Source organism: Anabas testudineus, chromosome 15 (assembly GCF_900324465.2).
Source record: "Anabas testudineus chromosome 15, fAnaTes1.2, whole genome shotgun sequence".
NCBI classification, from domain to species: Eukaryota; Metazoa; Chordata; class Actinopteri; order Anabantiformes; family Anabantidae; genus Anabas; species Anabas testudineus.
In genome coordinates, this window is record NC_046624.1 from 4,549,590 (window position 1) to 4,568,060 (window position 18,471).

Sequence of the window (18,471 nt, forward strand, 5' to 3'; positions counted from 1 at the left end):
GATGGCGACACGTGTCTTTACTTAAATACATTACCAGGAGCAGTAGCCTGATCCGTTTCATTAGAATTTGCTGTAATTACATAAAAGCTGGAGATGGCCGATGAAAAATAATTTGATAGTAATAAGATGTTTTTCCTTGTGCTAGAATCAGATAGGCGCTGGTTATTATTTCAGGAGCTCTTTTTCCAACCATTTCGCAGGTCCACATGGGGACTTTATATCACTTACAGTTAATAACCTGACAGGTAAGCAGTACATTTCTGACACCACAACAGTAAATTCATCTAAATTATTTTAGTACACGGGCTTTTCTTTTATTATTATTATCATTCTTTTTTTGACCTCACAGCTGATTGTCAGACGCTCTCTGGAAAGTCCTGTTACCTATCTCATATGATTGCGTTGAAAGGGGAAATGAATTCGAGAGTGACACTCATGGGATTCACCATGCCCCTCCTCTTTGAAATCTCTCTACCCACTACTTCTGTAAATCTGCTTGAACTGCACAGTGAGGCCATCAGAGGACCCAGGCTGCCATGGAGGAATCAACCAGCAGAACAACCAAGAAAAAACTGGTAGCAGTGGTTGGCGGTGGTTTGGTAAGACAGAAACCAAAGTGATTCATTAAAGGCATTGTTTATTATATGAAAGTGTTGGGTAAAGGAGAAAAGTGGGATTAAAACGTGTTTTGCCTGTGCTTTGGATGGTTAATATTGTAATTATCAATATATTATTCCATCATTTATAACAGTAAACAGCAGTGATTTTGGCTTGATTTTTCTTTAGGTTGGCTCACTAAATGCCTGCTTCTTTGCCAAAAGGGGATTTGATGTGGAAGTTTTTGAAATTAGAGAAGGTAGTATTCAAAGCTCATTTTGAGGAACACACAAACACATAAAGAAAAAGTAAACATTGCTTTTGTTTTTTTAACAGATATATTAAAACAGTGTGTGTGTGTGTGTGTTTTGGTCAGATATACGGAAAGCCAAAGTTGTGAGAGGAAGAAGCATTAACCTGGCTTTGTCTCACCGAGGCCGGCAAGCACTGAAACATGTTGGAATAGAGGAGAAGGTATGGTGGTTCAAAATGGTCACTGTTTTAATTAAGGGAAAAAGCCCCAGGACTGTGGAGGCTGTCCTATCTTGCTTATTTATTATTCTAACACTGGTCTAAAAACTAACAAACTGGAAGCATTCACTTGTGCATTATTCATAAACATGTTACAATCCTGTTAAACTACACATTATAGTCCAAAGTTGAAAAACTTTGTTGTTGTACAGTAATCAAATAGGTTTCCCCTTGAGGGATGAATCAAGTTATTCATCTATCTGTCGATCTATCAAACTAACCGACCATTGCAGAACATTTTGTTATGCACAGTACAGATTAGTTTAAATAATGAAAATCATATCACTATGTTGATGTTTGTTTTAAACTTTAGCAAAAATCTTTCATTTTATTTTAATTTAGGTCAGATTATTATTATTCAGTTTCTTTTTTGTGTCTTTAGATCGTCTCCCAAGGAATTCCCATGCAAGCAAGGATGATCCACTCACTGAATGGCAAACAGTACCCAATCCCATATGGCAGAAAAGGCCAGGTGAGCTTGTCCGTCAACAACATCGCCACCTTTTCTTACTATGCTATATGTCGCTTGACAGAATATTCTACAAGTAGATGTTCTGTGAATGTCTTACAAGTGTAAACACACTGTAAGAATTGCCTCAGTCTGCAGATTAAATATTCATTTTACAGCTTTCTAGAGCTCGCATCCAACAGGACAGTGTTTTTGTGTGTGTGTGTGTGTATGTGCATTCAGAAAATGCAGAGAATAGAAATTAGAATACAACTAAAATAGAATGAGGTTTGTATTCTATTAGAAAATGAATCCCTGTTATTTGTAAGTATGGTTAGTGTGTCTGAAAATAGTCGTTTTAATTACAGTGCTACTAGTTTGGCAGGAACAGCAGGAACCTGTGTTAAATAAATCGAAAATGGCACAGAGATATGAATGTAGGGAGACACCATAGAGACCTAAGAGGCTTCCTCTGCTCATTTTAAATACACATCATTACAGTTCTGTTTGGGAAGCTGTAGTGCCTGCAGAATTGCTCTGTAATGAAGACTGTTCTCATTTCAGTACATCCTGTCTGTAGACCGAGCCAATTTGAACAAACAGCTGCTAACAGGTAACACTCTCTAATTGAGCCCAAATAGCACCTGCAACACTAATATTAAACACTAAAGTTAAATTAGCCAAATTAAAATGACAGTTTAAAAAAACACTGACAATAGAACCTATTCTCTTTTGGACAAGCACAAGTTTACATTAATCTTATAGATTGTAAAGGTTATGATGGCACCCTGATTTAATTCTATCATTTCAGAAAGATTTGCATCAACACGTCACAGTTTTCAAACAAACACTGTAATAAATGTATTCTCTCTGTCTTCATCCCTAATGCATAGTAAAAGTGTCATTTGCAAGTTATTAAGACAGTTCTTCTCATTTTTTTGTTCAGCCTGTGAAACGATTTTCCCCTCACTGGGACAAAAAAGGTTTAAAAAAAAAAAAAAAAAACTCACGCGACTGTGATAATCTCAGCTTGTTCTGTATTTCTACATTTAATTCTTACAACAACATCTGCTCTCTGCTAACAATAAATGTTGAAACGGATGTGGAAATGTAGTAGTGGATTAACTATATTAACTTTTTGTGATAAACATTTACTGGACTCCTCTACTGCTATTATTACAAGTAACTATGGGATAATGCTAAATGTTTAAACACGGTGTAATAGTAGTGAAGAAGAGTCACAGGTTGTGTGTGTCTTTCATGTTACAAGATTTAGCCTAATATTTAATGGAGCATCTCAGTGTACGCTTAGGTTCCTTAATTAGATTGTAGTGTGTTGAGAAAGCTGCTAATTGTAACTTCATCATTCTTATTGGGACCAATCCAGACTGCTGGAATGAACACTGAGATCAAGAGATTTTGGATAGTGGGACAGTCTAAATGTTGCTTTTCACAAAATTAGTGACTGTGCTGCTGTTCATGAGATTCATACTTATCAGCATCATGTCATATCCCCTCAGTGGGAGATTGATTTAACCAATAATACTCTCTGTCCTTACATCATGTTATAAGAACTGTGAAGGTAACCTGTACATTTTCTTTCACATGCCAGTTTAACGTGCTGGTGTTACGTACTGGCTCGCACATGTGATATAAGCTCTTTCTTGTAACATTTTCCTCCTACAGAAGCAGACTCGTATCCAAACACCAAGTTGAACTTCGATCACAAACTGCAAGACTGGAGTACAGAAACAGGGCTAATGACCTTTGTCAGGTAAATAGTTACCAATCTTATACACAGACACGCGTAATATATGGAGGGTCATCAAAGAGCAGGGTCTGCTCATTTGGATGCTTTGCTTTAACTTTACAGATGTTCCTGCGTATAAACACATGTGACCTTTTACATACAACTGTGTGAGATCTGTGTGTGGCTTTTTAGTACCCTTGTAATAGGTTGTCTTTGAGGTGAACGTGACACACGGTTTACAACCTAATTAACACTAAAAGCACCTCCTGGTCTTTTTAGTTGTGTGAATTAATGTGCACATGCACTGAATGATTAGTGCACAGTCTGCAGGAACACAAACTTTAATTTGATCACAGTGTTTCTCAAAATTAAATTTCGCCTTACATAAAATGTGTAAAGAAAAAGCTATTTGATGTGTGCATTGGCACTTCTTCCTTTTTTAAAAGGCTGGTGGTACAAGATGCAGAATTGGAATGAGTCACTGTGCAATTATTGCCACAGTGAGCAAACACGTTAATATAATCAGGTTGGTTCTACGCAAAGGCCGCAAGTACGCGTCAAATCCAAAAGTCACCCTGGTGTGCACGTTTACACATCCAGGACACATCCCTCCCCCTCCCCTGTAGGTGAACTGTGACAGCTCATATTTGCTCTCTGCAGCTTGTATAATAAAATGTGCACGGATACTGTGATAGCCTGCTCCTTTCCGTATTAGCCAGAAAATGTCCGAAGATATCCATCAGAATGAAATGTGCGTTGCCTCATTTGTTTTACAATCTGGTCTATGATTGTAAAATCTGCTCCATTGAGCTTTATGTGAATATATTTTAAATTTATAGTTTTCAATGTATTTTGGCACTTGAAGCATTTTAACAACACTGATCATCATTATTATTATATAAGGTGAACTACAGCAAAGCTTTGCTAGGAAGAAATGTAGCTTTAAAAGTAATATACTGATCAAGAAGATATATGTGATACAAAATCATAACAAATATAATACAGAAAAGTCAAGTGATCAAACAATGTCACTTAGTATATGACCACTTGTTTACAGTAATTTAACAGTTTAATCACTATTTCATTTTTTCCTGCATTATTATGTCATAAATTGTGAATGAACAATGAATAATTACCATAAAAAGGCAAATTGAAGTCAGGTGTGCATAAGTTTAAGAAAATGATTTTGAGGATGTGGACTAGAGCTACTAGAGCTAGAGCAAAGACAAATAAATTGACCAGTCTACAGTTAGACAAACAAATGGAGACACTTTGGGACTGTGGCTACTCTACCAACAAGTGGGCGGCCACTTAAAATGACCCAAAGGGCAACAACAAACACTCATTAATGAGGTAAATAAGCAAGCTAGAGTGACAGCCAAAGATGTGAAGGCATCATTGGAACTGGCTAACATCTGTGTTCATAAGTCTGCAGTAGGTAAAACATTCAACAAGCAGGGTGTCTATGGCAGAACAACGCGAAGGAAGCTGCTTAGAATATTAAACTATTTGGAAAGAACACACAGCACAACATTTGGCGTGAAAAGGTCACTGCATATCATCATGAAAACATCATCCCAATCGTAAAGTGTGGTGGAGGAAACATTATGATTTGGGCCTGCTTTGCTGCATCAGGGCCTGGTCAGGAAGATGAATTCCCAAATGTATCAAAAAATTCTTCAGCATAATGTAAATATGTCTGTTCATCTCAATCAGTAATTAATTCCAAGGGTTCTTATACTTTTTCCACCAGCACTATGAGGTTTTTAGGGTTGTTGTTAGTGTTTTATTTCAGCAAGCTACTCAATTGTAGTTAAACTACTACTTTAACTATATTTAAAAACTCCCCAACACTGAACCTACTTAACACTGATTTTAACAGATACAGTACATATTCATTTCTACTCTGGTGATTTATGCGATGTAACTTAACGTAGCTCTCACTCTGTGGCACATCACACTATGTGTGTTGAGAATACAGTCTCCTGAAGCAGCTCCTTAACACTATGATGAAACTGTGTTTGTATTTTGTCCAGAGTTGTAGTGTTATAAATCTAAGTTATTTATTGTATACAGTGCGCTTAAGTTACTGCTGTGTTTTCAGGCCAGATGGCTCCAAGGTGCAGATCAAGGCAGACCTAATTGTAGGCTGTGATGGAGCTTTCTCTGCCACCCGCAAGCAATTCCTTCGTCGCAGCCGCTTTAACTACAGTCAGACTTACATCCCGCACGGCTACATGGAGCTCACCATGCCTCCCGTCAACGGAGAGGTCAGTGTGTATAGCATCCTCCTTGTATTGAAGATGGTCACATTTCATTTCTAACTTCTCTACGTTTCTTTTTTGTTGGTCTCGCTCTCATCACCACCTTCAGTTTGCCATGAAGCCTAATTATCTGCACATCTGGCCACGAAACACGTTCATGATGATCGCACTGCCTAACTTGGTGAGTGTCCACTTTCTTTTTCTACTCTCCTATGTTTTCTGTCTTTTTTTTTTTGGGCTTCCATTTCAGGGCATGATTAACCTCAGGGGTGTCCTCGTACACTTAATCAACCTCTTGTACACATTCATATTCGTCACTAGAGGCTTAGTCATCAGAAATCTTAGCCTGCAAAACGTCTCGGCTCAACCTACTTTTCACACAGCACCCGTGTCCTCCTTCTCGTTTGCGTCTCTGTCTGACGTCTCTCTGCCTCCCCTGTCCCTCTTGAATCCCATAATGATTTGTATGCATGACTCAGCACAACAGTGGGACCAGTAGGTTAACGCACCTGACATTAGATTTGCATTGTCACTCACTGTCCCAGTTCCCAGGAACACATTAGAACTGAGGATAAGAGAAAAACATCTCCGCTGCGGTGGATACCATGGTAACAGAGACAGAGCTAAAAGGTCCTCGGGGAGGTTTGATGTTGATAGATAGTTCCTGCTCTGATGGGCAGATAATGACATCTCCACGGGCTCAGTGCACTGGATGGAGTTTGGCTATTAGATTTACACTAAGGATGGACGATTTGGCAATGAGTTCATCTGGGACGACTTTTTCAGATTTTATTTAACTGCATTCGTTTTAGCTAGGTGACCTTAGTCGACAACACCTCCCCACGTTAAGATAAGTTTTACTTATAGTATTAATTTAAAATAATAACACCTGAAATGTTATTGTCAAATGAATGATGATTACATTCAGGTAGTATTCCTATACAGTATTCTATTTACTACTTATTTTATTATCTACAATATAGAAAACCTTTTTAGAACAACAACAACAGCCCAATTTCAAGTGTGCTGCAGGACACCAGCAGCCTGTTAAATATCTGGACATGTTGGCATCCTGGAAAACCGGGTGGTAAAAAGTTTAACCTCAAGAAAGATGGCTCGGTTTTACTTTAGAGCTCACACCACTGTTGGGTTTTGTTTTGTGATTTAGGACAGGACATTCACATGTACCCTCTTCATGCCCTTTGAGGACTTTGAGAAAATCACCACGGGAGACGAAGTCATCAAGTTTTTCCAGAAATACTTCCCTGACACCATACCACTAATAGGAGTGTAAGTCTCTCTCCCCTCCGCCCTCTCTCATCTCTTTCCCCTTTCCTGCCTTTATCTCTTCATCCACCCTGCCAATCCGTGCTCAAAAACACTTTGATTTCCCTCCATCCTGTGGACTCTGTGAAGTGTGAAATTGAAGACCTACAGTTACATGGCTTTGTGCACAGAGCTTTTAATTTGAGGTGAAGCGTACTTCGCAGGTGACAGGGAGATGGGAAGCGTCAGCCGTAAAAATGCTCCAGGCTTTTCATTCACTCAGCTTCTGTCTGGGTTGAGTTATTTTGAGTAGTCAGGCGCACACAACTTAACACTGTTTTAGTTGAGTGGTTAACAGACAGATGTGACAGATGTTCTTGTAGAAAGCAAAAACCCTAAGAACCTTATTTAGAAAGAAATTGAAAAGAATGGCTCAAGATGAGTTTGTGATTCTATTCTTTCCATTTGTGTCTTGCAGGGATGCTCTTAAGAGGGATTATTTCCGATTGCCTGCGCAGGCCATGGTGTCTGTCAAGTGCTCCCCATATCACATTGACGACAAATGTGTCCTTATGGGCGATGCTGCTCATGCAGTTGTGCCTTTCTATGGGCAGGGGATGAATGCTGTAAGTAACACTAAATGGAGCAGAACAAATAGCAGAGAAGATTTAAATAGAGATTCCTCACTCCTCCCGTTGTGTTTTTATAGGGCTTTGAGGACTGCATTGTGTTTGATGAAATGATGGAACAGTTCAATGAGGACTTCAGTAAGTACTAAATGGGCACAAACTAAAATAGACAAAAAGAGAAGAACTTTTAAAGAATGAGATCTGACAGTTTCCTTCGTGTATTTGTGCAGGTGCTGTACTTCCTGAGTATAGCAGAGTGCGAGTTCCAGATGACCACGCAATTGCAGACCTGGCCATGTACAACTACATTGAAGTAATGCAGTTATTTCATATGAATAATTATAAAGTTAGTTTTCCATCATGCAGCTTTATTGTGCTGGTCTCAACAGTCCCACAGTACCTTTTCTACTGCAGCAAGCAGAAGACAAAATCTATGGGACTCATAATGATTGAATACTCTTCTCCTTAGAGGAGAATGTGCAGTATTTCCACCTCAAAACTAGTGAAGTAGAAGTATAAATCTGCATAACTGCTTAGGTTAAGTACTTCAAATTGCACAAACTTACAGTACTACAGTAAATGTGCCACCGCCAAGGCTGAATTAAGTGTTGCAAACCACAGACCACTAACTCTGACTTTCTCTATATAACATTGCAGCTTATCCACACTATCAATTAGCATCAATGTGCCATCATACATGCTGGTTAATTGTTATTTATGTATGTCCCATTAATTGCTCACAGTTAGCGGCCAATCATCATAATCATGCAGTCTACTCAACAGAGCTAATAATGCACTGTGGAGGGGATAAGAAACTTAAGTGACACTTAAAGGCTGATCTCCACTTTAACTGACAATAAACTTATCAGATAATCGATTTGCTTCGTTAATGAGATGTGTGGAAAGGCCATTCAGTTCCCATAACCATCAACCAGTTCAAATTCATGCACTCAAGAAGCCACTTATTGCTCTCAGCACTTATATTTACAGAAATTGCAACTGACTGCGGCACTTTATTTTAGCTCCAATGTGTGCAGAGGAGACCGCGTGTCATTTCTGTTATGGCTAGAAGATTTTCTCAATGATCTAACAGCATGAAGGACAGATGGGTCACTTCGCTAACACGCTGGGTTTGTGTTGTTTTGTAGATGCGAGCACACGTCAACTCCAAATGGTTCCTTTTCAGAAAACATGTTGACAACCTTCTCCATTTCCTCATGCCAAAGACAATAATACCACTATACACTATGGTAAGTGTCATAATTAACACAAAGATAACTCCCCCTGCGGCTCGACCTGCCACCTAAATCCTTTGAAATTGTTGCCCTTTACTGTCTGCAGGTCACTTTCACTAGGACTCGATACCATGAAGCTGTGCAGCGCTGGCACTGGCAAAATAAAGTAAGATCCTTTCTGAAAATCTATGCGTCTCTTTAGACTCTTTCATTTCATCTTTTGTGTTCTGCGGCATACAGTTTACCATTTGGGGAATATTTCATACCTTTGAACATCCTAATACTGTAATTTGAGACTCTTTTGAAGTCGAAGTATAATCAGCAGTGAGCATGAAAGGCGCATGTGACTCTCACTGGGTTAGTACTTTCCATTTTAGAGTCATTTGATTTACTCTGACACAAACACACAGATTTGCTGCACAAAGGAATGTTTCTGATATCTCTTGGTTGTATAAACTCATTGAACATTTTACTTTTTCTACAGGTCATAAACCGTGGCTTGCTCATGAGTGTATCAGGAGCTGTTCTGGGAGGTTCCTACCTGCTCATTAAAAGTCCTCCCAACATCACAAACCTCCTCATCCCCGGTGAGAAAATCTGGAGCAGGCTGACGGAGCTCAGGACCTCCTGAGCACCGGCACAATCTCTGATCGGACAGACAAAGACCAAACTCCAAATATTAATTTGAGTTTGATTAAATCCTCTAATTCACACTGAAGGCAAATGAATGTACGGCAGTAATGATTGTCGGGTATTATACAAATCATAATGATTGATCATATGACTTTATACCTTTTTAACAGTGTTCAACTGATAACAGTTTAACTGATTTGACTATCGCTTTTAAATGCTTTTAAAAGAATTGCAAATAAATGTTTCCTCTGTTCACAGATACTGTCATATTTTTATTTTCCTTTGACTTCATTCCTCCCGCTGTCACCTAGTTAAGGCCTACAGACATTTTGGAAAATATAGTTATTATAATACTTCTTGACTTTCTTGTTCTTGTTGCTTATATACTGTATATATATAATAAATAAATATATGTATATAAATAAAATAATACTATTATTACAATTATTATCACATAATTCTTATTTAGTTTAACTTCACTGAAGAAAGACTGAATACTGCCTCATTTTAGTCTGTAATAATCCATTATTTTTAGTTTTTAATTTCTATTTTTAAACATGTATAGGAGACATAGCATGGATTTTGCATCATGTTCTTCATATTGAACTATTATTTATTATTTATTCACTCTAGGAAGGTTGGAGCCTGGCTTATAACTCTATTTCTCCTAATTTAACCTGTTACAGACATTTTTTATTATTGACTTAAGCTTCTTCTTTATTTGTCAAATCTATTTAGTTGTGAAGATCCTTAAGTTTCAGTTTAATCTGAATCTAAATGTATTATCTGATAATAACTTCTATCTTTAGGATTTCTTCATTTCAGCTAGTAGCTGTCTTTAGACTGTGGGAGGAAGCTGGAGTACCTGGAGGAAACCCACGCAGGCGCAGGGAGAACATGTAAACTCTGGCTGACTAGATGGTGGATTTGAACCCAGGTCCTTATAGCTGTGAGGCAACAGTGTGAACCACTGCACCACCACGCTGCACCTCACTAAACGATCGGTTATGGAAATCCATTAATCAAGTCTATTCATATCCGACAGCCCAGGAGGTTATGGAAGGTGTGTCTCACATGAGCATACTGAAGTCCCAGTCTCATCTCCTCTCATCTAATTACACTGCTGCAGTCCTCACACACATAATTCCACCAAAAAGTGACTGTTCTCGTCACACTCAGGGTCGGATTGAAGGGAGATAAGGTTCACAAGCCAGGTAGCTTAAAATAGCATCTGTTTATTGAATCCATACGCAGTTATGTCTGTTTGTGTATTACGGTTTATGGCTAAGAAGCTAAGGCTTTTATTTTCCATTTTCCAAACTTGCAGGTGGGTACCAACCAAAACCAATCTGTCATTTCACGCTGATCCAAACACTGGTCCATAACCATGCTGGAATATAAATGCTCGACATATTCTTACAGTTGTCACTTATACTGTATGGCATATTTGATAAATAAGTTTTTATACAGGAACATAATTCTACCTGTTCACTACTTTATTGTGTACTTATGTCACCACAGCTGATGTTAGACGAGGGTGTTACACTTTCATACTACCTGGTTAGACAAAACACTGTCAAGAAATAGGTTTAGCTGATATCTTGGGCTGACAGTTGAATATTTACAATAAGTTGTAACAAATCTGTAGGAGACACAGAAATGTCCACAGAGGTCAGACAGGAGTGTTTTGGCTTGAAACTGCAGGTTAGGTCCCTAAGGCATACGGAGTGGTAGGTGGTCCAGTCTTTGTTTATCACAATGGCCTCACTTGAATGACGTTGACCTCAGAGGAACTTCCAGCCTTGGAGGTCACGCCCAGTTGTTGGAAGTCGTCGCTGGCGATGATGAAGACGATGGAGGAGGAGCTGAAGGTCACCCTCTTTTTGGGCCGCTCCTTGCTGCCATACGAGCTGGACATGACGATCGGTCGGATGGGGCGTTCCACGCGAGGCAGGGGACGCTCTTTGAGGTTGCGCTGCAGCCAAGAGAGCCGCGAACACAGCAACTGCAGCAAACAGCGGCGGAACTGTGAGGAGGTGAGCAGGAGGAGAAGCTTAGTGAAAAGGACTCGTTTGTCTGTCAGACACACGTGATCGAACTTTGAGGATGTGACAGTTTCCCTCCTACACACACAAAAAATGCATTTTATACGTATTTACAATTTAAAATCTAACTGAACACTTCTCTAATTTGAAATAATTGTCAAATCTCTTCACAGAATTTTCCTTGTCCAATTAAGCTTGTGGGAAATCACAGTTTCCACTATTCTGTTTTATGTTCATGTAAATACAACAGATTACAACATGAATGAAGGATTATGAATAATTACAATAAGAATAAAATCCAATCAAACTACAAAGGAAATAGCAAAAGAAGAGAACAAACCATCACTCTAATTGAGATTCTATTGATTTGCCCTATTTGTCCATATTCAATTCAGAGTTCAGCTGTGGTCACTAGAGGAGAAAAAAATCTATTGAACACACAGGAGGTGACCGATCTGAACTCTGCAGTGAAATACATAATCTATTACAGATGCCAGCAAAGCTTGGGCTCAGCAATGATGGTTGAACCTATTCGTGAAGACATCCTCTTTTATTTACATTTACACAGTGCAAGAAATTAGTGTTGGAGACTTACAACGCTTACAAATGTCTTATTAGATCTCAAACTTAACCCATTGCCGAATGTTTCTACTTTCTAAAGATAAAACAATTAAAGCAAACCTTTCTGCTCATGAAGACGTAGATCAGGGGGTTGTAGGCTGTGCTTGACTTGGCAAAGAACGAGGGGATGATGGCCACTGTGGGAGAGACCATGCTCGTCCTGCCGAAGGCCTCCAGCATGGACACAATAGCATAGGGCGTCCAGCACACCAGGAAGCAGGTGATCATGAGGAGAAACATCACAGCCACTTTCTTCTCATACCGCAAGATCTTGATGATCTGAACCGTCTGCAGGTCCTGGATGGAGCGCAGCTGCAAGAGGCAGAAAAGAGGAAGGTGCTATCATGAGAACAGGGAGACAGGCGGCTTTGTGACTGCATAGTTGCTGGGTTAGATCAAAGTTTGTGCTTTCACTTGGCAGGTTTGACTATTTGAAACTGTATGATTGTGTAGCGTTCGCCTTTGTGGTTGGGACTTCTTCCAGTTAAGCCACAATTATGTGTAGCACGATTTCACAGGCTGTAAATATTTATGAGCAAATAAAAAAAAATATATGTTTGTTTTGTAATACTATTAGGACACAATAATTTAATGTTTATGTCTTCTCTACTACTCTGTGAGTAGCGGTACGTCTGCACCTCTATAGTAGTGTTCTTATCTGTACCTCAAGCATTAACACGCCAATAACTGCAGAGCTACAATGCAAGACCCAGCGGGTGCAACCTGAGGTTGTTGCTCAAAAATATTTCAATAATATTGACAGGAGGAGCTGGGGCTCAACCTGCCGGTCTTAAAATGGGCGAACGACCGATTTTCCTTCCTGATCCACAGATTTTCAATTGACTGTAATGACCTTGAATACACTTGTGCACACACACTATGTAACTGCAGGGTAAAAAAAAACTGCAGCCGTTTTTAAATTTGTCTTTTATTGCTAATGCATTTCATTTATTAATTGTAAGAGGAAAAAAATGGTACAGCTCACAGCTATCTGTACAGACTATGGAGCTAGGATCACTCCCTGCAGCTAAAGAAATAAGATGATAAAACATAAGGATATTTTCTAGACTCCCCTGGGACAGTCTACAGCAGCTGATTGAATCTCTGCCAGCTTCTCGTTATTCTTGAATTCACAAGGCCTGTTTTTATTCATATTTTACGATTCTTATAATGCCATGCTAAATTCCCATGTTTAAGATTTTCAGGCATCTACGCCAAGATGCAAAGCAGGGCACCTGGTTTTCTTTTCTATCAAGCCAAAAATACTCTAGACTTCAGACTTCAGAGTACTTCTCTTTGAAGATTTTCACTGCATCTCCCCAAATGCTGCAACATGTGATGAGTCCTCTCAGGCTTCTGACAGGCTCAGGAAGGTTTGTGGTGGTGGTGGCTTGGGGTTATGAGGAAGCAGCAGCTCACACTTCCTACAAGGTTGTGAACACTTAAGGAAGGAAAGGTGGCAGCTGCACCAGACTGTGATGCAGACAGACATCTGGGTCATTTGATTAGAACTGCAGTGTTTTTCTCATTTGCACGTTTGCTTACATGCAGTCCTGTTCCAAATACCTAAATAGTTGCCATCTGCTCCGTGGTGCAAACAGATGAAGACGATAGAGACAAAAAGAGATTTGCTCATTTCTATCGCAGACAAACAAACATCTTCTTGGATGTTTTTGCAGAAACATGAACACAAATGCTTGACCCTCAACTTCACAGCCTGCTCGCTCGTCATTTATTAACAGGCTGTCTCCTCCCCCCGATGACATCAGTGGCACGTAACGCAGCAGTTAAAATGGAAGCAAGGCAGAAACGTGTTGTGTTTACACTTGTCCCCAATAATGGGAGCTACCACTCTCAGGGAAGCTAAAAATGCATCCTTATCCCAAAAAGCCAGAAGACGATTACCAAATATTTAAACACAGATTAAATATAATGGTGCTTTTTCATGCTTTGTAAAACTGCTTTACATAAGTATCTCATGCTCTCTGATCTCAAAATGAAATGAAATTTTAAATATGACCCCCCCATCCTTTCCCCAATAACAGCACTTTTCTAATTAGGCCTACGAGGCATTCATTTAACTTTTCTGATGAACAGTATCACACCGTAAAACTTCCTCTAACTGTCATTAAATCATTTTCTTAACTGAAATGAATCATTAGATTAATTCTTTAAAAACATTGTGCACACATACAAGAGTTGAAGTGTTGTAAGAACCAAAAGCAGTTGAGAGAAAAATCAGCAATTATTGAAATAATCAATTAATAACTCAGGGATAGGGTGAAATTACAGCAAATGGAAGATCTTGGATCTCTGGACAGTTGGTCAAGTGTTTTAAGGACTAAACAATTAGTTGATTGACTGATAAACTGATTTTTTCTCACTTTGATTTATTCTAACTCCTTCATAATTTATTAAATATGTTAACAACAGCAAAGACAACATCTGCACGTCTTACCATTTGCACTGTGTAAAGGATGTTCCCATAGCAGTAGATCATGATACCCACAGGCACGAAGAAACAGGCTAGGAGGAACAAGAGGATGAAGGAGGCATCATTTGGGTCCTTTGATGTCCAATCCAGAGAGCATCCCAGCTGGTGAATCTCCAGAGTGTAGCGGTTCCATCCCAGCAGAGGAGCCCCTGTCCAGGCCAGTGAGTACAGCCAGATGTGGGCGATGGCCCGCCACGCCCAGGGGAAGTCCACCACCTGGGCGTGGACCACCCGGATGTATCGCTCATAGGCCAAGGCTGCCAAAGTCATGATGGAAACGATGCCTGGCAATGGAGGAAGAGAGACAGCTACACTGAGAAACGCAAAGCACTTGCTGCAGGATCTGGGTCATTGGCTACTCAGCGTCTCTTTGGACTTTTTCATGATGACTCTATGTAAACAGAATTCAGAACATCTTGGTTGAGTACAAACGAACACAAAAACACACACCTCTAAAACCTGCACTTGCACTACACAGCCAGCTTTTACTATACAGCCCACAGTAACACGGTCGTGGCTCTAATGCTGCATAAATATGATCTAGATTGAAGTTCCTGCAGCTTTTATGTGTATTGTGCATAATCTTCCTCCCACTTTTATAGTATGTAAAAAAAACAAAGGGCATATTTTTTTGTCACAAAACATAGACACTTAACCTCTATATCTATCCAATTACATACTCCAGTATCCTCTTCAATCCACTCTGCAATTGATTCATTTCTTTATTAATGGGAAAAAGATAGGAACAGTGTCAATGAATACACACGCAACTGATAAACACACTGCGCTGAGTTTGAGCCACAGCTTCCCAGCTAGGGAAGATGTGCATTGACAGATCTGCTGGGGATTATTGCTGCAGCTTCTGTGGCCTCTGTGTGTGTGTGTGTGTGTGTGTGTGTGTGTGTCGGTCACAATGACACCAACCTCCTTTGAGTAATACATATGATAAGCTTCAAAGATGTTACAGACGAATAGAGGGCACAGATAGAGGTGGGGGGTTTATTTTGCACACTCCCATTTTTATATTTCAACCTGTGTCAGCAGGAAGCCATATATTGTAGTGATTTTATCAGCAGGTGCTGGACGCCAGACTGTCCAGATTTGTAATGTTCACACAAAATCATACCACGGCCACATGCGTGACCTTGGGTTTTCACATGTAAGCAACTCCCGCAGAGCACTCTGTGATTTTTAACTGCAGTCTTGTACTGTGAATGGCATGGGAGGGGCAGGTGAGATCTCAGGATGTGTTGTCACTTTAATTAAAAATCTCCATTATCTGCTTGGTTTGCTCTGCTCATCTGAGTTGTCAGCCAAAGCACACCAAATTAAACTCAGTTGTCCTTGAATCACACATGGGAGAAATGTGTCAACCAAAACTCTGCATGTGAACAACAACTTTGAACGCTTTTGATTTAGAAAGCTCATCTCTGTGACATATTTGCAATGCAAATGGGATCAATGGTCGGTGCTGTCGACTGAGATGCCAGAGACAGAGGAAGGTAAACGTAATCTTTTACATCATGTGCAGACCAGCCAATGTCAGGTAAAGGACAGTAGGACAGCAGAAAAGGCCAATTATCCAGCTCATATGTGTTTAGTTAGCTGATTTGCTCTAATGAGCTCATTATCACACATCCAGCCTCTTGAGCTGGAATTCCTGCAGGGGTGCGACCTGAAGAATGAACCTCAGTGTGATTTCATCCTTCACTGCTGAACACAGTTCCAGTAACTGCACAGACACAGTGGAGATGACGAAAGCATTAATGTAGTAAGAAGCACAGTCTACCCCCATCACAAAAACAAAAAAACACATTCAGCACAGTCTGAAACCTCTTCAGTTCTTCTGGGTCGTTGGATTTTACTGGAACTAGTCGTGAAGGGAGACCAGCGGGTCAGTGAGCTGACCTCCTGTCTGAATTTTGAAGGACGTGTGCACAAGAGCCTCTTATCACTTTGAAATGTAAAGTTTTCACAAACATTTTCCAGTTTTTACGCTATTATACCAGAGAAATGCGCAAGTGGTTCATTGCGCAATTAGTTGGATCAATTAGTTACAACTGAATTACTGGATTAGTAAAGTTTATATGATAACAAAATGATATACATGCTGTATACGTGTATTTCATTATTTTATGTCTCTCACCGAATAAGCTGTTGCTGAATCCGTCCCATACGCACGCTGCCGGGCTCCAAATCCATCCCCGCTTGACGCACGACGCAAACGTGAAGTTTATCCCGACGACAGAAACCAGAAAATCACTCAAACTTATGTTGACCAGCAACAAATTGGTGGGAGTGCGGAGTCGCTTGAATTTACAGAAGAGTATGATGACGACGACGTTGTTGCAGAAGCCGAACGCTCCAATGGTCCCGATGGTGAACGCGAGAAGTTTGTAGGTGCCCACATGGAACAGGTGCTCCGCTGCGCTCCTCTCGGCTCTGGTTTCGTTGGCAGGATTCATGTCGCGGAGGAAAACTTCGTCTCCAGCATTGTGCTTGGAGAGGTGTGAGAGCGCGCTCCCCGCCACGCTCATTCAAACCGAGCCCGAGACGCTCGATTGATGAAACTGGGTCAATGTACCAGAGTCAAAGCGCGCACGGTGCGCACGCTACGTTTTCCGGCCGAATATCCAAAATAAAATGGAGTTTGACCTACATGTTTGGAGACGAACACAGTGGCACTGCGGGCTGTTTAAAAGTACGTTTAAAAAAAAAAAAAAAAAAGACATAGAGGGAGGATTTGTGAGGAGCGTTTTCAAATTGTACTCCGCATTATCTTGTACTTTTATTTTGAAATCAAAGTCATAGAAAAGAATCTCACGTTTATTTGTGAGCACTGGAGAAATGATTGCAGCCTCCAAGTCAATAATTGAGACACTCATTCCTCTAGACTAAGTCTACACAGTGCATACATATTAACATATAGGCTTATTTACATATATGCGTACTCCTTCTTTTACAAACAAATACATACATTACATACAAACATAAATGAGTACATTCATCAGTCAGTGGTGGAATAAATGAAATTACTAATCAACATCTACACTAAGTTTCCACACAGACATGGAACACTAACAAACTGCTCTGGCCCTTTTCACAGATGTGTTTTTTCACCAGCAGAACAATATATGAATAACAAACTGTATGCACTTTTAGCATGCTGAGCCTCTAGACCTGGCAAAAGTCAAGTCAGTCCCGAACCCCAACCTCTGTGACCTGCAGCGCCACGTTTAGCAGACACCAAACGATGACAACGCAGCAACTCTGCAGAGGTTGTTGTGTGCCTGTACCTGCTGCGATGTATCAGGATGCTGTGCATTCAGGAGTCATCTTGTTTTGTCCACAGAGTAATGTCACCACGTTGAAACGCTGGATTCCTGTAGTGACGTTGTTTGTGTCTGACCTCATTTCTCTGTGCCTACAGGTTGATTCAAAATAGCAGATCTCTCTCGAACAACACACCAGATGATGACACAGAGAGGCTCTAGGACAGTATGGGGAGGACCAGCATGTTGAATTTCATGCTGCACATCATTCCCTGATTTACCAATGTGCTGGTCATTCACAGCTTGAACATATTTCATTCAAATGATATGGATGAAGCCTTATACATATGTGGATATCTCAATGCCTTAAATATGGAATTGGTAAGATTTATGCTGCGATGTGGTTTTGTTATAAAACCTGTTCTAGTTTTCACTCACTGAATCATTTTATAACTGAACTGCAGTTTCTGAGGTTAAAGTTTCATTTCCCTTAAATATATAGTCACACATCTAATTTCTTCCTTATGATTAATATTGACCTCTCAATGTGTGTTCTCTGTTTGCATCACTAGTGATCCACAGGTGCATTGCTCAGACCACAAACCACAATATAACAGCAAAATCCAATTAATAAATAGGTCAACGGCATTGAAATATCCTCCAGAAAAAAAAATTCAATATGTCTG

The 18,471-nt window shown here is 40.0% G+C and overlaps 2 protein-coding genes across 2 annotated transcripts; one reads left to right on the top strand and one right to left on the bottom strand.

The window, feature by feature from the left end:
* The first annotated feature begins 519 nt into the window (after positions 1–519).
* LOC113159807 (kynurenine 3-monooxygenase) lies at positions 520–9,669 on the top strand. The gene is made up of 15 exons (XM_026356729.1): positions 520–599; positions 787–856; positions 974–1,071; positions 1,511–1,600; positions 2,141–2,189; positions 3,263–3,350; positions 5,431–5,596; positions 5,700–5,771; positions 6,759–6,880; positions 7,335–7,482; positions 7,566–7,623; positions 7,716–7,798; positions 8,634–8,735; positions 8,827–8,886; positions 9,205–9,669. Exons 1-15 carry the CDS (start codon positions 537–539, stop codon positions 9,349–9,351), a joined length of 1,416 nt encoding a protein of 471 aa, XP_026212514.1. The 5' UTR covers positions 520–536; the 3' UTR covers positions 9,352–9,669.
* A 909-nt stretch (positions 9,670–10,578) lies between these two features.
* opn3 (opsin 3) lies at positions 10,579–17,096 on the bottom strand. Its single transcript, XM_026353955.1, has 4 exons — positions 16,660–17,096; positions 14,478–14,797; positions 12,080–12,331; positions 10,579–11,379 (listed from the first exon to the last, which is right to left on the bottom strand). The coding sequence occupies exons 1-4, from the start codon at positions 17,048–17,050 to the stop codon at positions 11,107–11,109; spliced, it is 1,236 nt and encodes a 411-aa protein (XP_026209740.1). The 5' UTR covers positions 17,051–17,096; the 3' UTR covers positions 10,579–11,106.
* Between the last annotated feature and the right edge of the window lie 1,375 nt (positions 17,097–18,471).